This window comes from Myxine glutinosa, chromosome 6 (genome assembly GCF_964187855.1).
Source record: "Myxine glutinosa chromosome 6, kmMyxGlut1.1, whole genome shotgun sequence".
In the NCBI taxonomy this organism is placed as follows: Eukaryota; Metazoa; Chordata; class Myxini; order Myxiniformes; family Myxinidae; genus Myxine; species Myxine glutinosa.
In genome coordinates this window covers 180,903,826-180,925,523 of record NC_136266.1, presented here as the reverse complement: position 1 = coordinate 180,925,523, position 21,698 = coordinate 180,903,826, and the positions used below count along the sequence as shown (strand labels likewise).

The 21,698-nt window shown below is 45.5% G+C and overlaps 1 protein-coding gene across 1 annotated transcript in view; it reads left to right on the top strand.

Moving 5' to 3' along the window:
• Positions 1–13,268, top strand: part of LOC137429506 (thrombospondin type-1 domain-containing protein 7B-like) — a 509,571-nt gene extending 496,303 nt beyond the window's left edge. Inside the window, exon 5 of the mRNA XM_068119454.2 lies at positions 13,001–13,268. Coding sequence (XP_067975555.2) covers positions 13,001–13,268 — 268 coding nt within the window. The remainder of the gene's footprint in view (positions 1–13,000) is intronic.
• Positions 13,269–21,698: the final 8,430 nt, after the last annotated feature.

Sequence of the window (21,698 nt, the reverse complement as noted above, 5' to 3'; positions counted from 1 at the left end):
GACTTAAAATGAGCGAGTTTTGTTTTGACGTTTGGGCCAGTTTTACATGTTGTATCCCTAAGGAATGAAACGAACGTTTTTCTGGCTTACAATTTTATTTGAAGTCACACACGCCTCAAAATACACTCACTTGTATAGAATTGAACGCTGAATCCGAAAATGTAAGTGAAATTGCCTTGTTTTTTTTAAACATTATCTTCTATATATTCTATATTTAACATTGTGATATGAAAATAGTTTTCATATTTGTTGTAAATGTAGTTTAAACTCGTGGTTATGCGTTAGAGCGGTGTATTCTGTTAGCAGCGTCGTTTTCAAGGTTTTTTTTATTTTATTTTTTCTAATAAAGACATATTCTGTCATTTTAAAACCACCAAAGTGTGTATTAGGTTTCCCCGTTTCATAAAATGTGTCGTTTGATACGTATAATGCTTTAAAACGGGTTTTTTTTGTTGTTTTTTTTTTTTTTTTACCTCAGAAGAGATATCAACATTTACTTCAGCGAATGTCAACCGCGGTGTCAGTATTTGATGAACTTATAAAGACTTAGGTGAGTTATAAGTGTGACAAGCATGTGCACGGGATTCTTCCCAGAAGAATGAGTGTTCGCATTAGCTTGTACGACTTAAAATGAGCGAGTTTTGTTTTGACGTTTGGGCCAGTTTTACATGTTGTATCCCTAAGGAATGAAACGAACGTTTTTCTGGCTTACAATTTTATTTGAAGTCACACATGCCTCAAAATACACTCACTTATATAGAATTGAACGCTGAATCCGAAAATGTAAGTGAAATTGCCTTGTTTTTTTTAAACATTATCTTCTATATATTCTAAATATATATCTGTGCAGTGTCTGTCTTGTGTTGTCGCTGAACTACTCCCTCAAACTTTTGTGAAATCGTACTATTCCAACTTGACCACGGCGGGAGTATGCGCTCTACTGAGTGGCGTTATAGTTTAGAATGTTTTTATTACTTGTAAGAATTACAACCAGGCTATTTTGTAGTCGGTCAGTTTCGTAGCTCAGGAATGCCGTCCAAACATTTCATGAGTGTTATTGGATATGAAATCCTCCACAGGCGACTGGTAGGTACTTTATAGGTTGATAAGTTTATATATTGGTAGATTTGTTTGAGGATTTGTGGCCTATTAAACCTATGGAGTGTCCGTGCCATCTCTGCATCAGAAGGGTAGCGACTTCCTGGTATATAATAAGTGATTAACAGGGAGATCGTGCAGACATAACATGCATGTAATGTTGGTTTTAGGGGTTGTAGGTTGTATTCCTGTTGCCACCATGCTAATGTGTTTGGCTGTCTGATGTCGCAAAGTCAACACACCATTTAGAACGTTGACATGTCATCGAACGGAGGAAAATGGCAATAGTGTTGTAAAATTAGATTTATTGTTTGTGAATCGCTAATGCGTGGATGTTTGGAGGTAGACCTTTGTTGCAGAATCCACCCCAGCTCAAAAGCTCAAGGGCTTCACCTCCACCCTTTGCGTCTCTTTCCAGATGGTCCTTCGACGCCGTGTCGCATTTTGCATCTTTGTCGGTTCATATTCGCAAAATGTTCCGATCCATTGTGCACACGCACTCCGTTTCCTGACGCTCATTGCGCACTCACGCTTGATGTGCAATCCTGTTCGTGCAAATTCTTTTGTGCAGCTCCGCGTTGTGGTTGGATCATTTCTATGGAAGCTTGTATCTTTTCTGGCCTGCTGTACCACCTCACCTGCAGCCTCCGGAAAGCCCATCCGTTTCTCCGAAAGGTTATAAGGCTAATGCAAGACGACCCATTATTTCGGAATTACCTTCCGAGGCTGTAATAGGGGATTGTATTCTATCTTCATGCCGTGCGTGTAATTGCTTTCTTCCAAATTAGAGCTACAAACATGCTCGTCTCGATGGTAGTGCCACCTTCATATCCGGGCCCTCGCTCCACACGGGGAGGAGGTTGTGGGAATCCGTGGGCAATGTGGAAGAAGAGATATTTGGTAATGGCAAGTAGTGGGAAATACATTATTAATGCCCTGAGGAATTATCTGTTTTGGCTCGACTTAGATACCTTGGCATTTTGGCTTGGAACACCGAGGCAGGAAATTAGAGATGTGTATGCAGTGCCATGACTCTCTCGGGCACCAGACTCGTGTTTCTGTCCTCGGTCTGCTCTTGGCACCTGTTTTCAATAGGGGAGTAATGGTTTGGGGTGTGTTCCAAGCGTTTCATTGTCCCTACATTAAGTGGTGCCATGGCATGTGGAATGCAGACCACGTTTCCTCCTCGCTCCCTTATGGACTCTCGATCCAGTCAATCAAAGTTCTCCCCGGTGGCTCACCAGCTTTCGTGCCTGCCACCTTGACTCCATCAGCGATCTCCTTGTGGAAGCTAACGGTCTCCCTTCACCCCTGCCATTTGTCGTCGTTGCTCTGATGTGAGGCTGCTTTGCTCAATGGCCTGATGCAGGCAGCCATGATGCTTCACCCTTTCCCTTCTTCTGATCACAGCCAACATTCTTTGCCCTCCATTATTGTTATGGCATCGCCCTCCACATGCGGCACTTTCATTTTATTGCAGCTTTTGTTACAGCAACACTCTTCTCGGCATTGCCTCTGGCAAATTTAGAAGGAACACGTTTGTTCTTTGTGATGCAGTGCTGATCAAACATGTAATGCTTATTCTTACATGTGTTTGTTTGTATCTCGAGATGAATTAGCCTAGATGGATGGTGATGGTTGATTTGTGTGAGTGTGCCTGTGAACAGATTCCATAAAGCTTTGAAGCAGACTTTTTCATTTTGTTTAGCCATTTATCAGAGGTTGAGGTAACCGAATGTGAGGTGTGCCTATGTATGGAGGTGCAATCAGGTATGACAAATACATGTACACTGTATGTATGTACACACCCACACATCGATATTATAAAACAGGAGTGTCTGTCAGTTTTGGGGCTGGCTACGCAAAAACCTCCTGTGGAACATTTTGGGGTCCCAGCGGATGTTCTAAGGTAGGAGGTTTCATAAATTACTCAATAAAATTATGATTTCGAAATTGCCTCGACACGCACCTGCTGCAAATCCGGAAGTGGACAGATGACGATAATGAGCTGGTTTGATAATATCCCAATACAACCGTCATTTAAAACAGTATTTTGTTAAAGTATCAATTGATGATTGGAATTGAGTGAATACAATTACGATTTTGAATTCGTAATTGTGTTCACCCAACCGTACAGAACTTCACATCAGGATTTAAATATTTGTTTATGTCACCAATGTTGTTAAAAGTTTTTTAATATTAATGTTATTTAATTTGTGATTGGAGTTATGCTGTTTGGAATGAAAATACAGATATCGAGTTCAAGTGAATGACGGAATGCCGTGATGGTTTCTACTTTCTAAACGTGAAATTCGCGGATTGCCGTATGCAGATTCGCCATTGACTGGGTAGAGAACCATTCAAATGGGTACGTTTTTTGTGGAAGTCCTTCACGAACCTGCTGTCCATGCTTGATGTTCGACTACAGGTGGCACAGGAATGTGGAATTTATTGGTTCCATTGCTTCCCATTCATCGTTGTTTTTTTACCTAAGCCTTTCACGAACCTGCTGTCCATGTCTGACATGCAACCGAAGGTGCTTCATGAATATGGAATTTAATTGGTTTCATACTTTAGCATTCACTGTTTCCGCATTGTTTGGTTGCTTTCGACTCCCCACCCATGCGTAGCACGTTTACCTTGTTAGTCTACTATATAAGAGAGCTGTTGGTCTGTCTGTGTGTATGTCTGTCTGTCTGTCTGTGTGTCGCATTTTTTTGTCTGTGTGTGTCTGTCTGTCTGTGTCGCGATTTTTATCAGAGATGGCTGAACGGATCTTCGTCAAACTTTCAGAGGTTCACCAGTGAGTGCCTGGGGGTGTTTACGCCAAAAAAAAATAAATTTACTTACTTAAAAAAAAACTCCCCCCCTCCCCCCTCTTTCCCCTCCTCCCTCCTTCCCCCCCCCCCTCCCGCCATCCCTGCTCCTCCCCCCTTCCCCGCCCGGCAATGCCGGGTAATTCTGCTAGTATATTATAAGACAGGAGTGTCCGTCCGGCTGTCCCCAAACTACCCCCTTAGTTTTGGGGCTATCCCCGCCAAACCTTCTGTGGAACGTTTTTGGGTCCCAGCGGATGTTGTAAGGTAGGTAAGAGGTTTCATAAATTACTGAATAAAATTATAATTTTGAAATTGACTCGATACAAACCTGCTCCGGAATCCGGAAGTGAACAGATAATGACAATGGGCTAATTTGACGATATCTCAATACAATCGTGATGGAACACAGTATTTTGTGATAGTTTAATTTATGATTGCAATGATGCTGTTTGGAATGAAAATATAGATATTGAGTTTATATGAATGAGAAAATGACATGAGTGTTTCTACTTTTTAACCGTGACAATCACGAATTCGCCATTGACTAGTCCAGGCCCTGCTCATAACCCCGTATACAACTCATCCGCAAGAGATTTTGAAACTTGATTGGAGTTATTGGACCATTTACCTTTAAAAATCACACAGGTGCTTCTGCGGAACCTGCTGCGAATGGCCGCTAGGGGTGAAAATCCTAGATGGCCGCCAGTAGCCATCTTGAAAATATAAATTTTGAACCACTCACCATAGAAGTATGTGTAGTAATACCTTGTTTTATGGGTTTTTGGGTGTGGGGAATCCATTTGTGACATCATTTACATGACTGAAGGCCAATATCACATGCTAAGGTCAAGGTCAAGGTCAGAAATCACAAAAACCGACCAAAATCGCAGTTTCACAGACATCGAGAAGCAAACTAACAAAGTTTGATGAGTGATACAATTACTGATGTTTTGCAACTTAACTGACTGTGGGAATAAGTGTAGGCCATGTAGTTTTTTCAAATCTTGTTTATTTTTACAACTTCTCATTTTATTTGGCTCACAATATCGTAGGCATACACATTGTTCACTTATGAATTGGAACATTTTAATCATTCTTTAGAACACACAATCTGATAATTATAAAAATCGCTACATTACAGTGCCATATAATACCTGCATATAAGCCATATTCCTTATAATTATGACTAAAAATGAATTGTATATGAGTCAGCTGCCCAGACGAGAGAGCTAAGGTGGGAACTTGGCTTTTTTTTTCTTTCTTTTTTGTATACAGAATCGACGCTCGTGAAAGAGCTAACATTTATTTCACAAACAAATCAACCAGACAAACAAAATATATAAAAAGAGGGAGCGAAAGACAAGATGGGGAGAGAAGGGGAAGCACACAAACATAACATTTGAGAGCAGGGAGATGTGTGGGAGGGAGAGGGCTTGGGAGGAGGAGGCGTGGGAAGGGGGGGGGGGGGGAGGGTGGGAGAAGTATAAAACACAAGAACACCAAGGACTTCCAGGACAGAAGTTGGTATTTCAAAAAAGTGGATATGGGGTGAAATTAGCGGGGGTAGAAAAGATCAAGGTTTTGGAGGGGGGAAGATAAGAGATGGTGGTGAACAGCTGTTTTGAAGACCTGGAGGGTGGAGTGCGATTGAAGAGAGTGGTGGAGTTTGTTCCAGAGGTGGGAGAAAAGAGGAATGAAGGAGTGAAGGTGAGCAAAGAGTCTTGATTTTGGCAGTTTAACCATAAGAGGGTTGCAGGCAGATCTTGTGCGACCTGTAGGAATACTTGGGGGACAGAGCCCAAAGAGAGCTGGGGGGGGGGGGGGCAAGGCCAGAGAGGAGTCGGTAGAAGACGGAAAGACCACCAACCTGCCTGCGAGGCATTTGTTTATTTATTCACACAGATGGGCTCAACAACCTTCTTATGGCAGTAGATCACACACATAACTTCTGCTGCTTTGCAGGAACAACGCTTTGAGTTACACTTCCCACTACAGCCACACAGGGTCAGAATTTTGGTGGGGATCGGCTTCAGAGACTTAAGGGGCAGGAGCGTGCCATCTTGGTTGATCCAACCATAATGAATAGGGTCAAGCTGACTGGCATCAGCTAGCAAGGTCAAGGCATTCCGGATCACATAGAATGCCCTCCTCAAATGTCCCCGGATGACGCTGGATGTGGGTGGTAGTTCTTCCAGCCCTACCACTGAATGCCTGTGGACGTCGAGTCTCAAGTGGTCAAATGCAGTTGCAGTGGGTTTGCTTCTCGCACCGGCCCATACATGGACGAGGTATTGTTCCGCCTGATGTATGTCCACTTCAGAGAGAACAGGAGACTCTCCAAAGCTGGAGAGAAACCTTGCAGGTCTGCATACGAGTGCTGCATGTTTTGTGCCCACCTTGCTCAGTGCATCGTCCCCAGTCGTGACATGCGCCTTGATGAGTACACGGAATAATTCGTCTCCTAGCTTGAGGTGCAGCACATGAAGTGGAATCATACGTCGCTTCACTCCTGTCCCGAACTGAACCCAAAGCTCCTGCAAGCCACCCTCTTTGAACAAACTAATGTATCGCAGGAGAAGGATAACAGTATCTGTGTCATTAGACACCACAACCACTCTCTCACAGCCCCTTCCAACTGCCCAATGCACGTGAGATATTATGCGGCAGTCTGCCTCCTCCTGCCAGTTGTTGAGAAGTGACAGATCACTTGCAGGTGATCCAGTCAGCCTCAGTCTCGCAGATATTAGTTCTTCATTGACCACCATCACACTCAGGACCACGTCCTGCAGATCTCCTTCCCCCACATCCCGCGCCAGCAGCTGTAGGTTCTGTTTGTTAACACTAGATGCCCAGAACTTGTCCAACTGGTGTGGAATAGGTAGAGACTCGTCCACGACGGCCAAGTCAACAGCGCTATTCTCACCAGAGATACGGATCCGCTCACCCTCCTTGATGCTCAATTCATTGTAGCTGTCGAATACTATGTGAGTCATTTCCAGTGATGGACAAACTCGATGAGCACTCTTGAAAACTTCTTGAATTACTCCACCAAAGTTTGTAAATGTAGACCTGAGTTTGGGGAATTGTCGTATTTTCGACATAAAGTCAAGCAAAACATGTGTTGCTTGGGGATTATCCCGGTTGAATTGGTAGTCAACTGGGGCAAGATTGGTTTCCAGCTCAGTGACCAATTGTGCTTTGTCAGGCTTTGTTGTGATTTCTCTGACAAATAGTGGGTGATTTTTGACATTGACCTTGACCTTAGCATGTGACCTTGGCCTTCAATCATGAAAATGATGTTACAAATGGATTCCCCACAACCAAAAACCCATAAAACAAGGTATTACACATACTTCTGTGGTGAGTGCTTCAAAATTTATATTTTCAACATGGCTACTGGCGGCCATATAGGATATTCACCCCTAGCGGCCATTCGCAGCTGGTTCCGAAGAAGCACCTGTGTGATTTTTAAAGGTAAATGGTCCAATAACTCCAATCAAGTTTCAAAATCTCTTGCGGATGAGTTGTATACGGGGTTATGAGCAGGGCCAGGACTAGACTGGGTATCACGAACCATTCAGAAGGGGTACGTTTTTTTGTGCAGGTCCTTCACAAACCTGCTCTCCATGTCTGATAAATTACATGCCCAGACCAGGAATCAAACCCAGGTCCTATATAATATATATACAGACTTGTCATTTAATATGGAATATTTTTTTTGTGGGGGTGAACTTACTTTTCAAGATGTCTTAGAACCAAAAGTTCATTGGAATTATGTTGAAATTATTCTAGATTTTGTTAATGTGACCTTTAAAAGAAACAAAAACCACATTTGACATTTCGAAGCAAATAAATTGATCCTTGAAAGTGATGTAAACTGATATCGAACTCAATTCACGGACAGTACTGTGTTAAACGTCTGTACGTTTTCCAGAAGTATCTCTTTATTTTGCACATTAGCCCAATTCTTTTTCAACAAAAACAAAAGCTAAATTATGACTGGGATTACGGACAGTAAAATTACAGTTCAGTACTTCGTGTAACCCCCATGAGCATTCAGGAGAGCACGTACACGTCGAGGCATGCTGTTCACTAGATTTCCCAAGGTTTGGACAGGAATCGCTTGCCATGCAGTGACAATAGTCTGCTGCAATTCACGCACAGAGGTAGGCTGCTGGTCCAAGTTGTCAATTTGACGCGTTAATTCTGCCCACAAGATCTCTATCGGATTCATATCCGGGGACATGGCAGGCCACTCCATATGCTCTTCACCACGGGCAGCAAGAAAGTGTTGGATCATGCGAGCACGATGAGGCCGTGCATTGTCATCTTGGAAGACAAAGTTTCCTCGAAAGGCTGCACGAGCAAATGGAAGCAATGTTTCTTCCAGAATGACCCTGTACTTGAACTGGTTCAGGTTTCCATTCAGAACAACCAGTGTCAGTTTTGCCCCCTGCATGAAAAGCAGCCCAAACGGTCACCCCATCACCTCCAGCGTGGACTCTTGGCACTATACAATCTTCGTTGTGGGCTTCATGCACTTGTCTGCGCACTCGGACGTGGCCATCTTGACGATAGACCAGAAATCTAGACTCGTCACTGAAGGTCACGTGATTCCAGTGTCCTGGCTGCCATTGACGGTGCTCTCTGGCCCACTGCAATCGGCGCTGGCGATGTTGTCTGGTCAGGCGTGGCTTTCTCAGGGGACACCTGGCACGATAGCCTGCTTGAACCAGTCGTTGGTTGACTAGCCTTCTGGATACAGGCACATTTGTCAGTTGCTGCCACTCAGCCCTAAGCCGATTAGCTGACTTGGTACGGCCATTGCAGACTAACCGGTGCAGCTGGCGATCATCTCTCCTTGTGGTTCTGCGTGGACGTCCTGGCCTCGGTAATGGAGTAGGCTGCATTTCTGAGCATTTCTCAACCCCCTCTGAGCCTTTCCTTTCAGGATCTTTGACACCTGACCTTGAGTGATGCCATACTGCCGAGCAATAGCACGCTGTTTCATGCCAGAATTTCGTAAAGCCACCACTCCATGACAAACAGCATTGTCAAGTTGACGGACCATCTCCAGAGGAAGCGGCAATAACCTTTGTAGACGTGCAGCAGTTGTTTTCCACTAATACAGAACGCAACAACCCTTATATACCCGATTGTGAAGCCAATCGTCAAATGTACCTGTCCTTACATTTTGTCATGCCACCTGTGATATAATCCTGTTATTGACTTCTTGCTGCGAAAGACAATCAGTGACATGGTTCTTTCAACAAAGACATCACCGAAGGGTAAAATAAACTCGCCAGATTGATATACTGAGTTCAGAAAGTAAACCCAAGTCAAGGAAAAAAAATAATTCCATATTAAATGCCAAGTCTGTATATATATACTATATATATATATATATATATATATATATATATATATATATATATATATATATATATATATATATATATATATATATATATATACATACAGTCGTGGCCAAAAATATTGGCACCCTTTCACCTTTTTCGAATAACTCACAATTTTCTCTAAAAATAAGTTGAATTGACAAAATTATTTGGTCTCCACAATTCTTTATTTCACTGTTAATATTACAGAACCTTTGTTTTTGATTCAGAACTTCATATATCGTTTTAAATCAGATAATAAAAAGAAATGGCATTGACAAAATTATTGACACCCCAGACTTAATATTTGGTAGCACGGCCTTTGGACAAAATAATTGCAGTCAAGCGCTTCCTATAGCCATGAATGAGCTTCCTACACCTCTCTACTGGCAGTTTGGCCCACTCTTCTTGTACAAACTCCTCCAGTTCTCCGAGATTTAAAGGGTACCTTCTCCCAAGTGCTGTTTTCAGATCTCCCCACAGGTGTTCAATGGGATTTAGCTATGGACTCATTGCTGGCCACTTCAAAACATTCCAGCGTTTTGTTTTGAACCATTCCTGGGTGCTTTTTGAAGTGTGTTTGGGGTCATTGTCCTGCTGCAAGACCCATGACCTTCGACGGAGACCCAGCTTTCTGACACTGGGTTGAACATTGCACTCCAAAATGCCTTGGTAATCTCCTGATTTCATGATGCCATGCACACATTCAAGGCACCCAGTGCCAGAGGCAGCACAGCAACCCCAGAACATCACTGAACCTCATCCATGTTTGACTGTAGGGAAGGTGTCTTTTCTTTGAAGGCTTCATTGTGTTTTCTGTAAACATAGAGATGATGTGCTTTGCCCTTAAGCTCTATTTTGGTCTCATCCATCCACAAGACATTCTCACAGAAGGATTTTGGCTTGTTCAGGTGGGTTTTGTCAAACTCGTCAGGCTTTCTCAGCAGTGGGGTCCTCCTGTGTCTCCTACCACAGAACCACCTTTCATTGAGTTGGCGATGGATGGTGCGAGTTGAAACTGTCCTTGTGTCTGAAGGTCAGCTTGTATCTGTTTGGCAGTTCAACGAGGTGCTTTCTCCACCATTCGAACAATCCTTCGCTGCAATCTCGGCATACATTTCCGGGACTTTCATCGACTTTCATCGACTTTCGTGGATTATCGTCGACATTCTCAGGATTTGCCACACCATTTGCAGATTTTTCCTCGCCATTCGCGGTTTGCTACAACCTACGTAAATACTGGAACTTTGACACCAAAATCAACAGGCGTGACCTCCCTGAAGCGATGGCGAGAATAAAACGATGGAAAAAGTTTGTCAGTAGTGTCCGATCGAGATCGACCCGATGATGATGATGATGATGAACTCTTAAATATCTATATATCCATAAGGGAGGTTGTCAATTCCATTTTCTAAAATAAACCTCATCATCAAAAGCCCCCAATGCCTTCTTATTTAACTCCTCTGTATATAATTGATGTTTATAACTTTTTGTTTTATTCGTTTTTCTTGACTCTTCTTTCTTAAAGGCAAAACAGTTTTAATAATGTTCAAAGTTTATTACCTCCACCACCAAAGGTGGATGGAGGTTATGTTTTCACCCCTGTCTGTTTGTTACCTTCGCAAAAGCGGAAGGTTATGTTTTGATCGCTGTGTATTTATTTGTATGTCTGTGTGTGTGTGTGTGTGTGTATGTTATTCGCATAACTCAAAAAGTATTCAACCGAATTGCATGAAATTTGGTGGGATGATTGGTTATTATACGGGACACATTTGATTAGATTTTGGGAGCAATCGGGTCAAAGGTCAGGGGGGTCACGACCTTGCAAAATGTGCGTTTTTTGTCATAACTCGGTCAATTCTTATCCGATTTGCATGAAATCAGCACCAAACTGTTCACTGTTCTGTTCCCTACACTCCCATGCCAAGTACAGAACAGTAGCTGCGGCGAAGGTATGCGCTCTACCGAGTGCCCGTTCTAGTTTGTTTGTCTGTTTGTTTGTTTGTTTGTTTGTGAACAAAATATCTCAAAAAGTTGTGGACGGATTCGGACGAAATTTGGCAGAGAAGTAGCGTATGTGACAATGACGAAATGATTAGATTTTGGTGAAGATCCGGTTTCGGATCCGGCTATTAGAATTTTTAAAAGTGATTCTTCACCATTGGGAGATGGGGCCAAAAACTATACATAGCAGGATATCTCAAAACGTTGTGGACGGATTTGGCCGAAACTTGGTGGACCGGTTGGGTGTCTTACAAGGACAAATAGATTCGATTTTGGTGAATATCTGAATATGGATTCGGATATGAGGATTATCTAATTTTTTAAGTGATTCTTCACAAGTTGGAGATAGGGCCAAAAACGATACATATCAGGATATATCAAAAAGTGGTGGATGGATTTGGACGAAACTTGGTGGACCGGTTGGGTGTCTTACAAGGACAAATAGATTCGATTTTGGTGAAGATCTGAATATGGATTCGGATATGAGAATTTTTTTTTCAAAGTGATTCTTCACCATTGGGAGATATGGCCAGAAACGATACATAGCAGGATATCTCAAAAAGTTGTGGACGGATTTGGACGAAACTTGGTGGACCAGTTGGGTGTCTGACAAGGACGATTCGATTCGATTTTGGTGAAGATCTGAATATGGATTCGGATATGAGAATTATTTATTTTTTAAGTGATTCTTCACCATTGTGAGATCGGGCCAAAAACGATACATATCATGATATCTCAAAAGGTTGTGGATGGATTTGGGCGAAACTTGTTGGACCACTTGTGTGTGTGTGACAAGGACGAATCGATTCAATTTTGGTGAAGATCTGAATATGGATTCGGATATGAGAATTATTTATTTTTTAAGTGATTCTTCACCATTGTGAGATCGGGCCAAAAACGATACATAGCAGGATATCTCAAAAAGTTGTGGATGGATTTGGGCGAAACGTGTTGGACCACTTGTGTGTGTGTGACAAGGACGAATCGATTCAATTTTGGTGAAGATCTGAATATGGATTCGGATTTGAGAATTATTTATTTTTTAAGTGATTCTTCACCATTGTGAGATCGGGCCAAAAACGATACATAGCGGGATATCTCAAAAGGTTATGGATGGATTTGGACGAAACTTGGTGGACCAGTTGGATGTCTGACAAGGACGATTCGATTCGATTTTGGTGAAGATCCGGATCCAGCTAGTAGAATTTTTAAAGTGATTCTTCACCACTGAGGGATATGGCCAACCAAGTGGAAGTATGCTCCCTACTGAGTGCCGTTCTAGTTGTTTCTTTGATTGCATTTTTCTTTACCCCTTTAACTTTTTATCACACTTTTCAACATTATTATCAATATATTTATAAGCATGCCTTTGTTCTCAATCCAACAAATTCACACATTATCTTTCCCCCCAATTCATCTTTAAACTTTCAAATAACCTTTTTATTCCTTTTATAAGAGACATTCTGCACATTCTCCTGTTTTTTTCCCCATATATTTGATAAACTTTACCAATCATATACATGATTTGACATTTTCATCAAACCACGCATACCAAGCAATATCTTCCACGCCACAACGGTTTAGCCACACCAACTGACACTGATCAACTTTTGTGGGATAAATTCTGAAAGCAGACATGTTGACCATAATTAATGTCTGTTTGCATTGTCACTCCTGATGCAGACGTTGCCGGCAGGCCGAGGTCCCTCCAGTTCAACAGCCATGTTTGCTGCCCAGAGACTGCATTGTTGGGCTTTGGGGTCCTTGGGGGCCTTGTTCACTCACCTGCAGGACTGAAGTGATGGGAGAGCCTGACCTGCGTGGTGCTCAGACTCGTTTGCGCTCTTTGCTGCGTCCCAGTCTTGCAGGGGGACAACCGTGCCCCCCTCTCGTGCAGATGGAGGAGTGTGGGACAATCGAGTTGGAACAGCTGCCAATCTGCCCACAGTAAGGACATTTGCCATACATGACCATTGTGTACAAATAACAGAGGTAATTTGCTGGATAGTCACAATTGAAGTACTGAGGTTAGAATCCCTGTTTGACTTAGAACCTGACTTAATTGGCACTTCGTCTAGCATGTCACCCGACTGCAGGAATAAAGACCTACAATGTCATAGCCCACGTGGTTTTAGTCATTTTGCTGTACGGAGTTAAGGGCTGCCAGTCGGCCATCTTTGGTCAGATTATATAACTAAATCTTCCGCATTTGTATACTCACATGTATTGTCTTTGTGCCACGTTTAAACAAAATCGGACCATGCATGTCCGAGAGATTGTTGGGGACACGTTTAAGCAACAAAATGACCGCCAGTTGGTCATATTGGATCTGATATCGAAAAACACAATGACGTGCAGATGTAACCAACCATTCATTATCACACCTTCGACATTCTTGTGGTCCATGCGACATAAATATTCTGATTGACCTTCTCATGAAAATGCATTTGCATTGTTGCAAACTGTTCTCATTCATTCAAAAGGATGGATCTCCGTTTGGATTTGTATTCCTTGGGTCATTGAACTCGGAGCTGACATTTGCTGCCAAAGCTTATTAACTTGGAAAGCCAATTTATCTGATATAAGGTAAATGGGAGCTTTGCATGAATCAAACAATATGTGTGTTTGTCCCGGGGCAAGGGAAAGCTCATCATCAATGTTGTGTATAATTAGAGATCTGGTATCATTTTATAATCAAGACTAAAACTAGAACAGACAGTTAATTACAAGTTCGTGTAACTAATCTCAGTTTGCTTCCCTCCATAAGGTTGAGTTCACAATGCATTCCCTGCAATTAAAGCTTTTGACCGGCACCTCCACTTGAAACCTCCACAATTTATTCTTTACTGGTTTCTTCACAGATCTCTCTGAGGAACATTTAAAATCACCACATAAAGTAGAGTAGTACATTTTGATATGGTACCTCAAAGGGAGGTTATTCAGTACAGTAGTATCGGAGGTGAGCTGGCAGGATGGATTGAAAATTGGATTAAAGTGAAGGGGTGATGAGCATTATTCAGGTTTTCTACAGGTATCAGTATTGGAACCATGAATGGACCTCACTGGTCACATCTGGAGACACAAAATATATACCCTCGGACCCCGATATTCACGAGAGATACATAACTGGAAAATCCGCGAATAGCGAAATCGTGAATAGCGGGGCATTGTTTCAATGGAAAAAGGGGGGATAGGTTCCTGAGCCATGAAAATCCGTGAATAGAGAGGACCAAACCGCGAATGGCGAGGCAAAATCCGTGAATGGCGATGATAATCCGTGAAGGTCGATGTAAATCTTGAGAATGTATGTCGCGGCATTGTTTCAATGCCCCTGAAAAACCGCTAATTCGCGGAACACGGCCGCGAATAGAGAAAAACCCGCGAGTTTGTTGGTCACTTTTCCACGAATCGGGAAACAGGTTGCATTTTATCACCCGCGAATACGCGGAAACTGCGAATAGTGGAACCGCGAATATCGGGGCATGACAGTAGATATATTTTCACCTCCTCTGTACACTCAACTCCGTCATCCTTGTTGTTTAAAGTATTATATAATTAATCTCCGATGGTCTTCACGGTTTGGTTCAATATTAATTACAGATCTGATGGACAGCTGGGTCTGGTTTCACACCCCCTAAGATATTATGTAACACTTGAAAGACAGACTCCCTCCCCCTTCTAATGAACACTCCACGCAAGCAAAGCCAATGGAAATCTGATGCAGCAAACCCTGGCAGTGTATAATCAGCAGAGTCCTCCAGGTCTGGTGTCTTAGGCCCACCAGAAAACCAATATGGCGGCCATATTATTTCGTCTGGGTGCCATGGTGGGTGGAGTCAAGCAACATGTGGGTTGAGTCCGGTAGCTGTCCAACCAATGGGTGCACATTTCAGAAATGATTGACCCCCCCAACAATAACCACAAGAAAACCACAAAAACAACCATGTGAAGCTCTTGTAAACCTGTGACCATATATATTGTTACAGACACGACTTTGATGTTAAGGTGGGCCGAGCGGAATGGCCGTCGTGTCCGCACAAATTACCCGATTGTACTCGAACGTCGACGAAGCCGCGCTACGCTGGCTCAATAGGAAAGAGAAGACACCCGGCTGGGTTATAATGACACAATACGACACCAGGGGTTCAGTTCTCAAGACCTCCGGAGGAGGTTATATTCGTGCGGAAGGTCAGATTACAGGGACGAGAGGTACATCATAGGAAGACAGGCACTTAGACACAACCTTATATTATTCCCGACAGACCACAGAGAAACAGGACAAAAACTGACTCACACGGGGATTGATGACAAGGAAAGCGGGTATTCGATGGCCAGCACAAGGTGCACCTTGTGCTCAGGGACAGGATGGCGCGGCCCAACAGATGCAGGAGGTCTCTCAGCGCTCGAGGTGGCGTCTTGTCGTCTCGAGCTGGGGGCGCATCTTTCCAGTCTCCAAGCTGAGGCGCATCTTTCCAGTCTCCAAGCTGAGGCGCATCTCACGTCACGTCCGGCAAGCGGCTGCGTATATCCGGCGGGGAGTGACACGCCCTCGGCTCGTTAGCTCCGCCTCGTGGAATCGGCACGTTGCTTCTCATTGGGTGCGTGCGGGGGGGGTTACTGGCTCCGCCCCCGACGAGGAGCTGACAGCCAGCCCCTTCGGGGTAACCCCGTGGAGCGCATGGTCTGGAGCTAATCGAGCCGGTGTGAGGACGCATCCTCCCCCGCTCCGCCGCCATCCCCTCTGTTGTTGTTGTAATTGTTGTTGTAGTTGTAGTTGTTGTTGTTGTTGTTGTTTGGGGAAGAAGATGGGAGGAGGTATGGGAAGGTCCTAAACTCACTACTGGTGCCATATAATCACATTCTGGTGCAACGAAGAGTCATAATTAATGGAAACGAGGCCTTAACTGACATAGATTAAGAATAACTAGGAAGATGTCCGAAAGTTGTCTACGTGTGGTGCGGTGGACCTGGGCACGACATTTAATGGGGGAATAAGGGGAAGGTCGGCTCTACTGATTGTTATTTACATGCAATGGGACTAGGGAATGGGGGACTGGGGAAAGTTGGGGAGTATTGGAGAAAATAGGGGAATATTTACAAGCGGATATGGAGGCCAAATTCCATATTCGCAACATTGCACCCTTCTCTACCCTCGGGGCGTCCCGACCCGATAAATTTTTACCTACTTTAGTGTGGCACGCAATGTAGTTCCCTCTACTATTAACTCTACCCTGAGTGCGACAGTTTTACAGATATTCACAAATGAGTAAATATGTCCCCCTGCGACGTTGCACCCTTCTCCTCACAGAAACACACCCACAGGATAACCGAATCCGGAAAGAATTCTCAAACTAAACATACAGCCGGTAGGGAGCATTATTTACAAGACTATGCTGCTATTTACACTACGATCCAGGACCTGTTTTTGGAGGAACACATGCAGATGTTATGCATAGAGAGAGCGCGCTTGCCAGCATCGATACACCAACCCACGAGTGCTCTGTGGCCGACGGCCTTTAATAACGTGCAGAGCACCCTTCCCGAGCATCAAAAGCACCACCCCACCACCAATCGGTGCAGTCACCATTGTTCATTGGAATAAAAATAAATTCGACAACCCCTAACCCTGCAGGTGTCTCTTGCTCTTCTTGTGGTGCACTTGGTGTTAATTAACAGTGGTTCACCTTTATGGCATAGGTGCCACGTTGACCCATAGGTCCTTCCACGGGTGGTGCTTGGCCGCAAAAGAGCTGCGGTCCATTGTGGGTGGCCACAAACATTGCGGTCCATATGGTGTATCGATCCAGGCAGCCAACAGCGAAAGTGCAGGCCCACAACTGCGTAGCCAGCACCTCTCTCTCCTCTCTCTCTACCCCAAAGCCAGATCCTCGGAGGTGGGAGACAAAAGAAGAAACAAGTGAGTAAGGTGGTAAGGGCGCAAAAGTGCACGCAATATAAGGTAATGCACACTGGGGGCACATGGGAACCAGGTGAGACAGGTACGTTCCTATCGTACGCCCCCCCCCCCCCCACCAGGTAACCTACATGGCCCCTCCCTTACCCCTTACTGTATCCACAAAACACAACACTACCCATAAACATCTACTTTACAAATCAACAAACATCCCTACTGTCTTCCCCGTTCCTCCCATAAACCAAATTCGTCTTCTCTCCCTCCTAACCAATCAAATTTGCCATTTTCAACTCTCATCAAAATTTGCCATCTCCAACTCAACATCATAATTTGCCATTACCAATTCATCATCAGTCCCTCCTAGGGAGGGAGAGATGGAATCACCCCAATGTCTCATCCACGTCGTGATGCGTCTCACAAATCCACACAGCGATTCATCTCCTGCAACAAAACAAAGAAAACACAGGTGTGGAGTCATCATCATCACCACAGGTAAGTGGCTGCGTATGGTGCGACAGGTTCTTCAATCCTAACTATTTCCTAAATGACTTTAACAACTTTACACTACCCGGGGTCTTCCTCCGGCCAAACCATTGGCCCTCTTACACTATGGGTTCTAAAAACCAATTCCCATTGGCCAAACTGTGGTGCTTTTCAATTTGGGGTCTCACTCCCCCGATTCATCTCCCGGTGCCCTCGCACAATTTCTGGGCTGCGGCGTGTACCTCTCCCAGTGGGTCTACCCACCTGCACACCTCCACCACTGCAGTTGCCTCCGAGCTTACCTGCTCCTCACCCTAACCTAACTACCTGGGGAAGGCCCTCTGGCTCTCTCCCCACTCCGTGCCCTCTCTGGCACTGGGCTGCCCGATCCACACCCGGGATCCTCAGGCACCCACTCACAACTACTGGCTCCCAGAGCCCACCTGCGGCCTCACCTGGCCGACATCCTCACAGTGGTGGAGTGCCCAACCAACTACACACACTAACAGGCTACACGCCCAGCCATTTCCACAACACTAATGCACCCATTCACAACACCATTCTGCAACCGCACCACAAATGCCAATATCCAACCACAATTTACCTGCACCCTCTACCTAACACTTACACTACCCGCCCCGGGTGCTCGTGAAAGGGGTCCACTCTTCCCCCATCCACACCTTCGCACCATGCACACCACTCCGTACCACTCACTCCAACTCTCTCCACACACCTGTACCTGCACACCTGTGCTCTCACACCTGGTGCCACCTGCACCCTTCTCTCCCCAAGCGCATTCGCGCTGATCCACACACTCACTACTCATACACTGCTCCACACACCTGTCCAGTTGCACACCTGTGCAATCACACCTGTTCAATTCTCACAAACACGGCATCATCTCAGCTAACTACTCCCTTCTGAAACTTGCGCTTCCCAGTCGTCCCTTTAAACTATTGCGCTCCCTCGTCATTATCATCCATACTAATCTACCTGCGTCCCCACTACAGGTATCAGTCACTAACTAATCTTAACGTTACCTAATGTCATCTTCTAGATCCCTACACACAATATCCTAACCCACCCGGGCTAGTTTTCACTGCCATACACCCCATAAGCTATTGCTCCTTTGCCCCCCACACATGGGAAGGATGGTGGATTTGCCATCCCACCACATCGGGGGTCTCTCACTACCAATTTTGCACATCAAATTGCAACAAATTAAAAATTTGCCAATCATCTGCCAATCACTGTACCATTACCAATCATCACTCTGCCAATCCTTTGCCAATCATCAAATTTTGCTTTTCTCTAATTTTGGGTCCAAAACACTAACCTCATCACCCAGTCTACTCACTAATACCTCTCGGTGCGCCAATTCCTGTCCAAAGCCCGGCTTCGTAAAGCCAAGCCATGAATGCTGGTTGTTCTGTGCCAGCGGCTGGGTGCGTCCCGCATTCGGTGCAGGGAAGGAGGTTTACCCGGGCCGAGATCCCACGCACCATCTCGGCACGGAGCCATCCAATGCCCCGATCTCGACCTGCCGGCACGTCTCACCAAAAAGTGGTCGCTATGACGACCCTTCCTATCGGGCTGCCCGCTCCGCCTAGTGGAGCACGGACGCGGCCGTTCAAAGCGAGGCCCAGCACGCACCGAGGGCCTGCTTCGGCTAAAAGTCGTTCTAAACTCTACCCCGTCTAACGTCGATGCTTCACCTGCATGCTTACACCCCGAAGCCCGTTCCTTGCTCACACATCCAGCTGTGCCCATGCTCCTCGTACCCTTCCTTACACACCCAGGTACACCCATTCCACTCACAGCCTTGGTCACACACCTGACCACCGAACACTTTGGCACACATTCGTTGGTCGCACACCTCACCAATACACCGCTTCGCGCCCCCTCCTCGGTCACCTCCTCTGTGACAATCACAGGTGTGCCCTCATTCGCACACCCAACCACGTGCCTCACCACCAACTCCAGCGTGCATTCCCACTCACGCTCTACCATTCCAGGTGTGCATCCTTCCATCCCAGGTGTACATCCTCGCTCACCTGTCACAACTAACTCACGCTCCATGTCACTCTCACTACTTTCACCTCCATTCCTGACAGCGCACTCACCCTTCCTCTTGACAGCGCACTCTTTCCCCATGCACCTGCCCGTCACACACCTTTCTCGCGCACACTCTCCCGTCACACCCTCTGTAACACTCACCACCCCGCGCTTCCATGTGCTCCCTCGCACACACGCTACGACCGACTCACTCTCGCCAGCACCCTCACTCCTTGGCACGCACTTTTTCCTCACACACCCCAGAGTCGGACTTTCTCGCACACCTCCTCTTTCGCACACCAGACCTGTCGCACACTTCACCAACGGCCTCTCACGAACACCCGGGTCTATCTCGACCCCCAAGCTTCTTAAATCCCCTGGCGCATCATACGCACGACCATATTGGTCACCACTTACACCGGGTCCTCTTCCTCTTCGCTTCTCCTCCATCACCTGCGAATCCCTCATCCGGTTAATGAGCACATCATCACGATCCAAACACAGACTTTGGACCAATTCTTTTATCTCCTCTTTTATCTCCTTGTTATCCCCTCTCCGTCGCTTCTTAATTTCGCTCATCCCTTCTTCCACTTCTTCTAATTTGTGCTTCACCTCTTTTATTCCCCGGTACGTCTCCTCAAGCTCGTCCTCCAAGGCTACCTTGACCGTTTCCATGTGCGTCCTCACCTGCCGGTCCTTCGTCTCCATTACCTCTATCACCTCGTCCAACCTCGTTGTCAGTCCCTCACGTACCATCTGACATTCCCTCTTTGTCGCTATCAAGTCGTTTTTAATTTCTTTTTGTGTCGCCTTTAAACCTCCTAATACCGCAGTGTTCCTTTGAACCTGCTCCACTAACTCCGTCTGTCCCACCGTCAGCTGCTCCACCTCCTGCGTCAGGTCCTCTATGCCCCCTTGTAACTTTACAGTCCCCTTTCTCACCTCCTTCTCCATGTGCTCCTTACAGTGCCTCACCTCCTCGCGCACTCCTCCGACCTCCTCACTCACTCCTCTTCTGATCTCTTCTCCCATCACTTGCATCTCCTGCCCAGATGCCACCCTCATCTGCTCCATTTCCTCCCTGTGAGCATCCAGTTTGGCTTCTACCCCCATTCTGACCCCCTCTATCTGCTGCCCCATTTGGTTAACTTCCCTTTCCGCTTGGTCCCTCATGTCCCTCAATTTGCCTTCCATCCTGTTTTCTAACCCCTCTAACCCTTTTTGCATCCCTTCCATTTGATTCTCTTGAGCGGCCATTCTGTTTTCTACCCCCGTTAACCCATGTTTCACTCCCTCTATCTGATTCTCTTGAGCGGCCATTCTGTTTTCTACCCCCGTTAACCCATTCTTTACTTCTTTTATCCCGTTGTCTAACTCCTCAAAATTATTGTCTAACTTCCCAATTTTCTTGTCTAACTCCTCAAAATTATTGTCTAACTTCTCAATTTTCTTGTCTAACTCCTCAAAATTATTGTCTAACTTCTCACTGGTACCCCTCGCTTCGTCCCTCATTACCCCCATTTGGCCCTCCAATCGCTCACCCTGAGCATCCATCCGGTTCCCCAACCGCTCACCCAATCGCTCATTATTAGCCCTCGTTTCCTCCCTCATTTTCTCGCTATTCTGGGCCATAAGGGCCTTCATTTGTATGAAAAAAAGGCCCCAATCCATCGGGGGCGCTGCCACGGTCGCTGGCGCGGTGATCAGCGAGGCGCCATTTTGCGCGCCCGCTTCTTCGTGCGTGACGGCGCTATTTTGCGAACCTGCCGCCCTCACTGCTTCGCTCTCCTCCTGTCCCTCATTTTGGTCCTGGATCGACCCTACCTCACTCTCCCCTACCGGACCCCAGCCGTCTTGATCCGCCATAGCGCGACTTGCAAAATTCGAGTTTCGTAAAACAAACAAATTTCGGCCGCTCCAAATTTTGAC